At 32.1% G+C, this 13,894-nt stretch overlaps 1 protein-coding gene across 2 annotated transcripts; it reads left to right on the forward strand.

Moving 5' to 3' along the window:
* The first annotated feature begins 1,307 nt into the window (after positions 1–1,307).
* Positions 1,308–13,427, forward strand: LOC117317052. Of its 2 annotated transcripts, XM_033871837.1 has the most exons (4): positions 1,308–1,800; positions 3,335–3,478; positions 4,681–5,017; positions 10,134–13,427. In XM_033871837.1, the coding sequence occupies exons 1-4, from the start codon at positions 1,542–1,544 to the stop codon at positions 10,135–10,137; spliced, it is 744 nt and encodes a 247-aa protein (XP_033727728.1). In that variant the 5' UTR covers positions 1,308–1,541; the 3' UTR covers positions 10,138–13,427. The 2 variants fall into 2 exon arrangements, with proteins under 2 accessions (XP_033727728.1, XP_033727727.1); XM_033871836.1 differs by lacking the exon at positions 10,134–13,427 and having other exon boundaries at positions 4,681–9,212.
* The last annotated feature ends 467 nt before the right edge of the window (positions 13,428–13,894 follow it).

Genomic DNA, 13,894 nt, shown 5'->3' on the forward strand with positions numbered 1-13,894 from the left:
ATCTTTCTGAAAAGGCATACATGTATATAATTCGCATCTATCTGTACATGTATACATACCATCTAAGTATCGGGCCGACCATCTAAGTGTGGCACAATGGTATAACCTGTCGGCATTTTCAGGCTTAGCGATTGTAGATCGTGAGTTCGAGGTCCGTTCAGTTATATGACTCGATATCGTGCCCTGACCGGGCCTCGACTGAACTCACGAACTAGTACGGCACCCAATCGCCCAGCCAGAAATACCCACAGCTTAAACCGCTGCGCCACATCGACGTTCATAAAAAACGTGAACGCCATGTGCGCTGTGTGTTGGGGATCCGAAGATAAAAATTTGAATTTCCTGTCGTGATTGTTCCAGTAGATAAAGGAAAAGTACACGTTATTACAATGTAATTCATGTCATTTTTATTGTTCTGAAATCCTAGTCTGGTCATCTTTGATAAGCTTAATTACTGCATGACTGATATTTAACGTTCTGTATACAAAAGCAGATTCAAAAAACATTGCAAAGAATATAAATTTAGTTTACTTGATGATGAATTGCAATTCTTTTTCCATTGCTCCGATCGGTTAAACCCAAGCTCTAAAATGTATCTCTCCATTGCAGAAATATTTAACCAAACTTGAATGTAAACAAATTTTAACATGTCGCTAAACAATACCAAGATCATACTTACTTTAATATACTTTAATTCATCAATCATGTCAGTAGAACCGAGAGAAGACCGGTCTGTATGCAGTATGATTTAGTGTATTTTGTTATTTCCATGTTATTCTTGTTTAGTCATCAAATTACACCTGTAATTATATTAGAGCTAATAGTATTTGAACTGTATATATATGTTCTAACACGTGTTTAGTTTTAAATGTAGGTGTCCATTTGCACCTGAACATTTGTTCATGTTCACCAATACTTTATTATTAAACTACTCTGATTGAATCCAAAATATTCTCATTACTTTTGCGTTAAACTAGAGACTTGTATATCACCTTGCTTTGTAAACAGAACAAGATATATATTCAAAATATATTATATTACGGCAAATGGCCCGACAAAATAACTTTCTAAAAAAAAAAAAAAATTTAAGAAAAAAGAATTTAAAAAAATGAAGATGGATATTTTTACGAAGAATGTTAACTCAATATATCTTTTTTCCGCAAATTGATTATTGTAAAGTCATCTTGCTTAGCTTTTTTTCCCCATTCTGGTTTCATCAGATCGTCTTTTCTAATATGAATAGGGCGCGGTTTGTCATAGTTACCTCCCTTCATGAGATAGCGTCATATTCGCACCTGTAACAGTAAACAAAGATGGCGGTGTTATAGAAAGGCGGTCAGCGCTGCAGAATTTCAGGAATTTCGACAGTATTACTGAACATGTTATCATAACATACACAAAAATCATCTCTCTGATTTTCGGATTGTATTGTGTACCAAAGTAATAATTTCTGGAGCAAAATCGATGCTTGAAATAGCACAGGTGTGCTAAATACCTGTAGCCTTAGGTAAAAGACGGAAGTGTTATTGTCGATTTGAAAAATGGCGGACTTCATGAGTAACCTACTACGGGCCAAACTTTTGACCCTTTCAGGAATAGTGTACTTGTTATGTAGTTTAGCGTGTATTCTGTCGGCATTGCTTCCCTTTTGGTTTGTTCTGAGAGTAGACCTGACTTATTCAGACGACAGCAGCGCAACAGTATCGAGGAAAATCAACTCTGGTCTGTTCTTCATGGACGAGGGACGATTTATCAACATGATGATGCTTGGTAAAATAGACAACCATGGGCTAGTTCCACGTAAGTTTCTTTTCTCCGGGTTCATCAACTACAACTTAGTTTGTGGCACGAATGAAAGCCGAATTAGCCGAAAACTGATTTAATTTGTCATTTTTATATATATTATATGGTATTCATATTATATCGAGCTTTGCGATTGGTCATACATTATTAGTCATGTCCTACCAAAATTTACCAGTTGTACTATGTTTTCACCATATCGTACCAATGTGACGATTTAATTCCTTACCCCTTATAAAGAAATTTGTATCACAAGTAAAGACACAAACAAAAATTCTGAAATATAAATGGATGTTGGATAAATTTAGGGACCCTTTTGTTCCTCTCCATTGAGACTGGACACTAGCCAGCTGCCACTCAGTTATTTTTTGTTTCTTTTATATGGTTCTTGCATTGTCTGATTATTGCTGCTAAGAATATGTAAAAGAGTTATACTGATTCGCAGATATGATAATTAATGCAGATATGAGTTAGAGAACTTTTAACATTATAAATTTAAGATTTGATCAACAGATCGATGCTGGCAGAGTAATATATAGAATCCATTTGTTCAATTCAATGACCTTGACATAGTGCTGTGTCCAGTGAATACAAATGTACAGGCACTTTAATTAATGCAGTCTATTAAACTAAATGTAATGCTATAGCCTAAAAAGTGTAGAGGTTAATTGCTGCATATCATCATGATCAGATATACTGCACATGGTCAATTGCACTAGATTTGATGCTATACTTATTATTATTATATAGGACATGGTGTGAACAATTAAAAAGATATTTTATGATTTTCTAAGGTCATTATATATATATAATTGTTCATGGAGTATAATGACAGAGTTATATACTTAATGCAAATAATAAATTATACCCCCCCCCCCCCCCCCCCCCCTGAAAAAATGCATGTACATTAATATAATTATATATATTAAAGAGGCTTACCCGCAGACGGACCGGTGAACGGCACATTTCCGATCACTAAATAAACTTCAGTACACGTTTCTATGTGACAAAATTAGAGGCTTTCCGACTTTATTTCTTGAAAACAATTACAGAATATGTATTTAAAAGACGTTTTAAAACTCAACCTGAGAGGGAAATGTATGGAATATAATGGCAAATCTTCTTTGTAAATCGCCGCTGCCTTTGAAGTTATCACTGTGCGGCACTGTGCACGTGCTTGTTTCTTTGATGTGTCAATCAAGTTAGACTCCACTTTATAGCGGGGACTTATTGCGGGTTGCGATTAGATAAATAATATTTAAAAAATGAGGTTTTAATATCACTTTTCAGCGTTTTATAAGGAAAATAAAATGAAAAACTCAACAATTTCAACAATCTGTCATGTGTAAAAAATCTTTTTCTATTAGTCAATTTTTCTGATCTCTCTGCGGGCAGGCCTCTTTAAGATATTAAAAAAATAAATGACAGATTTTTGATTGAAGGACTAACAAGTAATCAGTGAGATTTACAGATTTAATAGTAAATTTTATATGTCCTGGGTCCAATTTCAATGATGTGAATTTGGTGTTGACAGCCATGCTACAGCTGGCCCAGCTGTTGTTTCTGCTGGGATCTCTGGGAATGATTGTGTGCTGTGCTACAACTTTTATCCTGGCCTGTAGGAAATACGCCTCAGCTACAGGAGAGCTCTGCCTGGCGGTGGCGACCACTCCTCTTAGTAAGTATAACTATATATGGAATTTTGATGAATTTATAAAATAAAGTGAAATTAGATTGACAAGAATATAAGACGAGAATATTTTCCTTTAAGAGTACAAGTGTATAGGTACTGCTGCGACAGTAGTACCTATACACGTATATATACACGCTTTTGAGGTGTAAGGAATTATACATGTAGATTCGGACTAATAGATTACCGAAGCCGGCCATTGAAGCTCTCATAGCAGGGTTGAGATATATACATGTATCCACGATACAGGAAAATATTTGAATATTTTTCTCACATACTTGTAAGAAATTGTAAGGTCTGTACATGTTGTGAAACCTTTTCATGGTGCGCTATCATCAAGTTTCCATAAGATCTATGTCAAAATTGGTGATTACTATCAATTTGGGACATGGTAATGCTACATAAAATAATGATATTATACTATTGTGAGTGGCGTTATAGCACATGCCAGCTGTCTTTCACTTAATTACCCGTATGACAGGGCATCCAGTTGACCCTTGACTTTCAGCAGTTTCAGAAGTCAAATCATTATTTGACAGAAATCTGATTGGTCAAAACATATGTCAGGTAGACATGTCCCTTTAACATACTCTCAGGGGTCTACTGGATGCCCTGTATGAGATTGAATTATCCCATCGATCCCTAGCAACTATGTCGGGATCACCCTGTGAAGTACAGGTATGTGAGAAATGATTATAACACTGGGGCTTAATTCAAATCAACAATACATGGTCCATATTAGGTATAATATGTATATGTTATAACATATAAAATACATGGATTTAGGAATTGGTGTTGAGCCCCTATACGACACACAAATATTGATATCACAGGCACTCCCCTCATCTGTCAATACAGCAAATTTTGTATATAAGGTGTATTGACAGACGAGGCAAGTTCTTGTATAAGGTGTACATGTATTGACAGACGAGGCAAGTTCTTGTACCGACATGAAAACACTTTGACAGATACTGTCACTTAGCTTAGAATTTGATTGTTATATACCAGTAAATAGGCTTCAAAAAGGCCATTGCAAAAAAGCCTTACCTTAGTTATTTTGTCATGTAGCTACTACACATGTACACAGACAGGTACCTTTTGAGATTTTTTTATACAAATAAGTGTACATAAATAAAAATGTTTGATTGTATTGTTTTTGTTTGATTATATTATTTTTTGTGTTTTTACAGCAATATGTATGGTGGCCTCAATAATCCTGGTTTTTATGTCTGTGCTGGTGGACACCCAAGCAGAATGGCATGGACTCCCAGTTCCTGATTATACTCCAAACCGGTTTGCTGGATTTTACAAAGTACTGAAAGTTATTCCTGAGATTTCCCTAAACTTTGGGACTTATGTGGCGTGTATTGGAGTCGTGTTTTCCATCGTAGGCACCGTCTTGATGTGGATCCAGGCATGCTGTACCTGTCAAGAGTTCCATGACACCCGCTATCACATGCTAAGGGAGATTCCTGATTTGGGTTCCAGCCCAATCCCTGGGAAACACCATGGTTTTGCCAATATCGGGTATACAAAAACAAATCCCGGAGAAATCAATATTTAATCATTTTCTGAACCATTTTCTCAAAAAAACAAAACAAAAAAATACAATGAAACAATCTCATTGAATTAGATTAACAAAATATCCATTATTGATTTTAGTTAAACAAAATTCTTATAAAATGTGTTGATCTTTGAGATTCCACATATATCAGAAAATCAAGACTAGGCCAGTATATACTGTAAACTTACTAAATTTAGCGCTCTCAAATTTTAGCAAATTTAACAGATACATGCAGTGGTGATTCAGCCCACTCATATTTGTTATTATAAAACTAGAATATGGTAAGAGCTCAACCATAATTTTGTATAATGCATCCTTTGAGCACGAAAATAAGATACCGCTAAATTGTATTGTTTACAGTGTGCAGATTGTATTTTTCTTCTTTTTTTGTTAGTTTTGAGAAAATGGGACTGGATATTCTTTTCAGATTTTCTTGAATAAATGTGTAGTTTTAAATAAAACAAAGAAAAGTGTACAATTTATTCAAGAAAACTTGTAGTGTAGAAAGGAATAAATCTTCATAATGAAAAGACTGAAAACTGATCAGTTCAAAAAATGGAATCCACAGTTTACTTAGATTAATGGGTGAAAAGAATTAATATGATTGTTAGAAAATTCATGTGAAACAATTATTCAGCCAATATAAAAATATTTTAGAGTATATGGAGTGTTCAAAACATAAAAACTGTTTCTTCCTTCCTGTACTTACCTGCCCAAATTTGAAGTGATTACTTCAATTTTATCTTTTCTTTCTTGACATCAACTTATAACAGACATAAGTCTTAAATTATGTTTATAAAACAACAACAGAATCACTGGTCCTGAAGACTGGACCTGTATGAAATTATAGATTGTTTTTTAAGGACATACAGCATTTTTGTTTATTACAGGAAACTTACTTTACAAGTAGATAAACAATCTAACTTCCTAACTTTAAGTTTTTCATATGACATTTGAAACATTACAGATTTTTAAGGGAAGTTCTTGTAACTAAAATTGTTTTCCTTGGCTCTGATCATATTTTCCTGTGAAAATGAAAGCTTAACAATTTCCTTAAGTTAAGGAACCTTGAAGGAACCGAGTCCAAGTTGTTTTTATAGAAAAACTCTGAAATACTTAAATATGGAATTATCTTAATTGCACAGAAAAATACATGCATTTTGAAAATAGACTCTAAAACAGATATGTACCAAGCTTAAAGTCTAGAAATAAATTCAATGTGAAAGTACATGTATAACAAATGTATTTTGAACGAATTTCTTAAACTTTAACATTGTACTTTTGTGAAAGTATTTAACAATTTACGAGAGTATCTACAGTCTTAATTAAGTGCTTTTTCTAGATATGTACATAAAACCCTTGACCAGTAATGATATTGGAAGTTTTGCTGTTATACTTCCTAATTTTGTACATAACAAAAAGTGCCATAAAATCATCAGAAAAGATCTTTAAAAAAAATGTTTTATTTCAAATTTGTGTTTTGGTACCTTATATGAAAATCCGTTTCTGATTTACCCTTACATGGTGAACCATTTTGGTGCAAATCTATTTCATAGTAAAAAGTTCAGGTGTTACAAATTATGTAGTATTTTCCAGTAAAAATGTTTCCGCTATTAATGAATATGAAATAAAATGATGAATATCATTGTGTAATCGAGTATAACCGTAACTCAATAACTATGTTTGTATGTAAATAGACTGTAATAAAACTGTATCCCTATATATATATATATATATAACTATATACGCACATAAAATGTACCAAGTAACAAAGCTTTAACTCTTAATATCAACATTTACAATTTATTGATATTTTTATATCCATGTCCTATATAAATCCGCCGTGACAGGAAAGTTTGAACTAATTTCGTGGGGCTGTAGATCCCAAAATTTAAAAAGAATTGTACAGATTTAAATATAATATGCTGGCCTTCCAGTAGACCCTTGACTGGCCTTGGGAGTATGTTTTTGACTCCCTTAAATGATAATTGACTCTTCGGTTTAAGGGACTTGTCTATTTGATATATATTTGGTCCCTTCATGATCAGATTTCCAAGAAATAATGATTTGAATTTGACTCCTGAAATTGAATTAGAGGTCATATATGGATGCCCTAATATACTGGTACTTTCAGAAAGGAACTTCAATGATGAGATAAATATTTCAACTGCCTGATTTGAAGTTAACATTAATACTTATAAAAATAAAAAGTAATTGGTACTTGGTAAATAGATATATTGTAAATTAACAGGTCTAGACAGATATAAAATGGTAGATAAAATATAATATTCAAAGAAAAACATATAAACAAGACTGGATTATGTCTCTTTAATTGGACCATACCCTTGCCATTAGTAAATTAGTAAACATATAGAATAAATATAATGTAAGGTTTGTTTTAGCTATAATGACTTTATTATCTAAGATATCATCACATAGTAAAGTGGTTTAGTAAATAATCTGTGTAAATCATTGAATTATTGTGTAGTACATATATAAACACAGGATATTTATATACATTGTATATGTATACCGTGGTATGTATATGTATGGAGCAAAGAAGTAATCCTAAGTGTGGACATGAAATATGTCAAATTTTCGAGGCAATCCGCCCCTTTATCAAGACACAGAGAATACAAATACAATCACATGATATTGTATATTCTAGTACTATTTATATATATTATGTGATCATATTTGTATTCTCTGTGTCATGATCATGATAAAGGGGTGGATTGCTATATTTTTAAACAATCTGTTATAGAATTGGTAGGGGATGGCCAGTAGAGGTTTTGGTTAGTGTTTGGCATTGCTTTGGAATGGGGAGCTGGTTTTGGCAAGAGTGTGGTAGAAATTGTTTCACACTTGCATTGAATTTGAGTACATGTGTTTGCATTTTGGAACTTCCCTTTTCAGATGTAGCTTATCTAGATCACACTTAGTGTTTTTTCCATTTCCATGTTTTTGTCAACAGCTAATTAACTTACGCAATACCGTTAACACAACATCTCTCACTTGTAGTATGACCAAGCATGTTTTCCCTTAATTTCCTGTTCATGCACTCTCTTTACCCTCATTCTCTGCAGTTTTCTTTAATTTACACATGTACAATTTACGTATAAATAGTGCATACTTTCCTTTCATTTAGATCTATGTATAAATTATACATGGCAATTGTCTTATTACCTAAATATGGTTATTTAGGAGTAGAACACTGGTGCATTTTCATAGTTTTATTTACAGGTTCCTCATGATCACACTTAGGGATGGTATTTTTATTCTCACACTCATATAACTAGAAAAGGGACTGAAAAACATAACCATTGAGTCCCTTTAGATTAATTTTCAAAAGAAAAACAAAGACTTTCCAGGGTCATTTTTTTAACTTTTGAAAATTAACAATTGAATGAGGCTATAGCTATAAGAAGCAGTGATTTAAGTATACCACAGAACAATGTATATTTCTCCAAGAATCCCTTGTCAGATCTACTGGAATCTTATATATGTATGTATATAGTTTTATACTTCAGTTGTAAATAGATTCATTCACCAGTCATTTTGTGTAAGCTTGGATTAGTACATACAAGGATATGTATCGGACATGTACAGTACTATACATGAACACTGTTTATAAGAACTGTGTATACTGTACATGCACATTTTGTGTAAAACATGTACAGTGTATTGTACACAATTATATAGAGTGTTTAATGCACTATATATGCATATTGTTCACTGTATGCACAATGTGTGTACACTTTTACATCATATGTACATTGTATGACATGCTATGTACATTGTATGACATCTTATGTACACTGTAATGACATCTTTTGTACACTGTATAACATTGTATGCATACTGTATGATATTGTATTACACTGTATGACATCGTATGTACAATGTTTGACATTATGTACACTGTATGACATTGTCGACGTCTTAACAGTTTTATGTTGTGTGTATGTACATTGTATGACATTGTCTGTACACTGTACATATATGTATGCACGTTTTATGTACGCCGAATGCACATTATGTACCTAGATTTGGGTAGAAAGGAAGAAAATTATTCTATATTTTGGATTGATTTTTACCTCAGATATGAACATGTGTCATGATAAAAACATATCTTAATAAAAAAATTATCAGAAATAATATTGTCAGTTTTCTTATTATTCTGATGATTTTCAAAGTTTTGAGGTATTGTACTCTTGCAATGATATATCGGAGCCATATGGACAAGAAGAGACTCAAGGCAATTTGATAAGAAGATATGATATCTTCTGAATTAGGTCTAAACATGTTGAAAGATGGTGACGATAATTTGTTTGTCTGCTATCGTAAACACACTTTATTTAGTTGAAACACTGTTGACAAATGTATTATAGATTTATTAACATAGAAAAGACTGTATACATAGACAATTGTTTTAATATCCATGAAAAAGATACCGTTCATGTCATTGTCAATCACTCGCATCAGTCATTCGCTTCATTCTAACTGGTATCCATAACTGTACAGCCAGCTTCACTTGCTTCCTTTGCTTACTGTCATTGCATTGCCTAACACTATGCTGCTCTAATCTTGTTTTTCATTGGCTAACATGCTGCCTTCACTTATCTCGGCTCTCATTGGTTAACATGCATGCTATCTGATCTATCATGGCTCTCATTGGTTAACATATCTGATCTCTGTCATTTTAAATTCAAACGTTGTATACTCTCATCATTGGCAAGCATGCAAAACTAAATAATTAAAATAAACCAAAGATAAAATATTTCGAGACTAGCGCTGTTAAATCTGCCTTTTCTTGAGAATTAATATGTTAAATTGTTCCAGTTTGTATCTGTACTTAACTGTTTCAAAATAATAAACCAATGTTATTTAAAATGTCTACAAATGGTTTGAGAAGTGTTTAAATTCGTGAAAACGTCTGTAATATCACCAATATCATAATGTATTTTAGTGAGCTACCCTTGTTGCCCATGGGATGCTAAAATGAAAATCGTTTTCAATAATCGAAAAATATAATCTAGGAAAGACCAGGTTTTTGAAACTGATCAAATTTCTTTGCAGGTAGCAACAGAAATTTATTCCAAATTAATGAACCTACACCTTACACCGTGGACGATGATGGGTAGTCTCCCCCTAGCTAGTGTGGACGAATGTAGGTGGGTTAGCGTGGCGGGAGACAGCAAGCAAAGACACGTGAACTATCTGTTTGATATGTTGTACATTGTTTTGTGCAGTTGTTAAATGTGTCATTGTACATCAGGAGTTCCCTTTCGAATTGCTATGTAATTCATTTTTTTTTTAAATTGTTATCTCTGCATTTATATTGCGACAAAATCATTTGTAATCAAGAGTTAATCTTCGGAAAATCATGCAATTGTAATACATAAAACGAAAGTGATATACGATGTGATTTTTTTATTTTCAAATATAGAAAATAAAACCTTGCTTATGCTTTCAGGAAAGGAAATCAACATTAAAAAACAATGTAATTTGTATGTATGAATAGAGACATACACTTGTATGTTAAGAGCTTTTTCTCAAACAGCTTTTTGTAACAATATTTATTAATGCGGAATATTTTATCATGGAATTAAAAATAATTGCTTTTTGTATGATAAGCAACGCAGATATATGTAAAGTGCTATTATCTAACAAGAATAAATAGGCTTATTTAAGGATGCATGCATCTTGGTATGAAATGCATCAACCCAGAAGAGTTCCACTGTCTTTTGATTGGTAAATTTGACTAGGGAAATTTATGCACTGAAATAGTACTAGAAAAGGGACATCACAAATCTAGGTAATATCTCTTTCATTTAAGTGACATCACTCTCACAAATCAAGGTATTATCTCTAACAAGAAGGGACATTTTTGAATTAAAATTATAAGTAATTCTGGAGTTCCAACATACAACCTTTCTTGGTTTGTGTTTCGGTTTATTTTCAAATTTCAAAATGGTTTAAAAAGTCGCATGCTATGTGTGATATGGAATACATCTCCAGAAAATGACCAAACTTAAATTTCACAACAGTACCAATAACTAATAAGTAATCAATTACGCCTTTATGATCAAAATCTCATTAGCATACACTTTATGTCATTCCACATTTATTAGCACAAAAGAATAGAATCAAGTTTGAAATAACCATTATTAATCCGTTTCCAATAAGTATCTAATTAATAAGGAATATACTGAATTCCACGGAAACAAAAATACATGTACGTGCGTAATGCAGTAATTTTTAAATGTAGTATTTCGAAGAAAAAGGAAGGATAATGTGGTGATGGGGTTAAAAAAAAAATAAAAAAAATATAGTGTGGAACGATTGACGATAAAAAGGACTTTGTCAATTTTTTTTGAATGGATGATACATTTTAATTTTCTCATATTAAGGTGCTAAGATTGAACACATGCTTGAATTACTGCTTCTTTTTGGTTGTTTATAATTAATGATTAATAAAACTAATGAGCATGCAGGTAGACATAGATTTAATTTTATAAAGTTAGATAATAATTAACTTGTTTAAAACGTCAACAGTGTATATACTTACATCATTCTCGTCCGCGATCATCTGTCAAGCTTTACCGACAGAAACGAAGGGAAGTGACTCCGATAGATCAAAATGATACATTCATGGAGTATTGTGTTTGTTTTATAATTCGATTTTAGAGATGGATTCTTAAACAGGTGATCATTAAAATGTCTTTGCATAATAATGATTTTGATTTTAGCAAAGCAGAAAATATCTTTCGAAGTGAAACTGCTTACAGCCAATCAGTTCAGAATTTTGTAATGTATTCTTGACAATTAATTCGTCAAAAATATTGTTTTCTGATTGGTTATATGATAATTTCCATTCTTCCTTGATTAAGTATTGATTCATGTGAGTAATTATTACAATGGCGAATTATTGACAATGTCTTGCTGTCTTGTAAAAGTTGAGGGGTTTTTCACAAGCTAGTTACGATAAGAAATTATTCACCTGGCATTTTTAATTGAAAGAGATTATTCAAAAATGTCTTGTCACAGTACAGAACTGTTCACAAGGTCTTGTCGCGATGAATGCTTCTTCACAAAGTCTCGGTTGATTAAAATATGTATTCACAATAGCTTTGTATTGTGAATAATTGAATTAAAGTTTTGTCACAGAACAGAAATTTCGAAAATAAAATACATTGTACATTGTATCATAGTTATATAAGTCAGCAACTTTCATTATAAAAATCATTCCCAGATTTCCATGTGATTGTTTTACTAATTGCCCCTTACGGAGGTTCTGAGTACATGACATACTTTATATATTTTACCTATTTTTTTAATACGAATTGTAATTGGATTATTTTACCTGTAAATGTTGATGATTTTATTAAGTGATTATATTTTTTATCAAACGGAATCAAACACTCATTGGAGATCACTATAATTAGGACATATATTTTTATATAATTTAACTAAATGAAGCTATGCGCCATGATAAAATGCTTAACATATCTTAATAAAATCATCATCCCAGAGAACATTCCAGAGTGACAAACACTGTACAAGAGAAGGTGGATTTTAACGCTTTAAAGCATAATCTTTCATTTTTTTTACTTTCTTTTTTCTTACATTTTAAAATCATCATCACGACTACCATCATCATCATCATCATCATCATCATCATCATCATCGTCCCCCAGAAGACATTCCATAGCGACATTCTTGATAGTATGGCTTTCTTTAGAAATTCAGGAATCGAACCGAATGGTTGTGATATCTCTTAACAATTCTTTAAATAGTTTTTTTTTCTTTAATTGTTTAATCATAACAACAGTTATGTTTGGTTCCGTCACCATCTACACGTGTTCTCTCCTATATTAGTGTACAAATGATCATCTTTAACTGTTCCGCTCAACTTTTATCTCTGGAATGTAAGATACAATTCAATGGAGAAAATACAAGGAAGTGTAATCTTCCTCGTCGTGAATCACTGTGAAAAGAGGATGTAGACATAATTTTAGTCCTGCGTTCACCAGCCTTTAAATGCGTGCCAAGATAAATTATTATAGCAAAGTCTGTCAACATCTTTTTTCCTTTGTTTTTTTTTTCTTCTCACTTGACTGGTACATGTATGAATCTAAGAATTTTTTTACCAAGATTCGAAAATCAAGCATAATAATGGTCCATTTCTGTTTCTTTGCGAAAAGGTTGCTGTTTCAGTTCTATGGTAGTCACATTGATTAAGTATTAATGATTGACAGCTAGCGTCGCCGTGTACTTAATGGGACAAATACGACAACATGATTTATTTTGTAAAAAAGATGTATAATTTTGCAAGATTTCTTATTAAATCAAATAAATAATGAAAAATAATATATTTTGTCTGTCTTGAATCTTTAATTGGGAATTACTGATGAATAACTTCAGGTGACTGATTACATGACTTTAAAGTTATAAATCGTTAGTACAGTATTATATTCGTTCATCCAAGGATTTCTCTTTAAGATGAATGGAGCGAAGCATTAAAATAGAGAATATGAAAAATAATTTTGATTGGATGATTTTCGAAACATTTTAAACGCTTATGATAAACACTATTTCCTCAAAAAAACATCACCTGTTTTCATAGAAATACTTATAGATATATAATTTGTAATAAAAACGTAATGAAGCTTTCTTCTACATTGAATATTTCGCGAGAAATGCTAATAGGTACAATGTAGTTATAATCGGTACGATAATAATGTGCTGGCGGAAAAACAATCGTCAACATCTTCTGAATTAGGAAAATGACGTTGAAAATATGTTGGAGTTGACATGTATTGTTCTAATACAAAAGA

The sequence above is a fragment of the Pecten maximus genome, chromosome 18, assembly GCF_902652985.1.
Source record: "Pecten maximus chromosome 18, xPecMax1.1, whole genome shotgun sequence".
In the NCBI taxonomy this organism is placed as follows: Eukaryota; Metazoa; Mollusca; class Bivalvia; order Pectinida; family Pectinidae; genus Pecten; species Pecten maximus.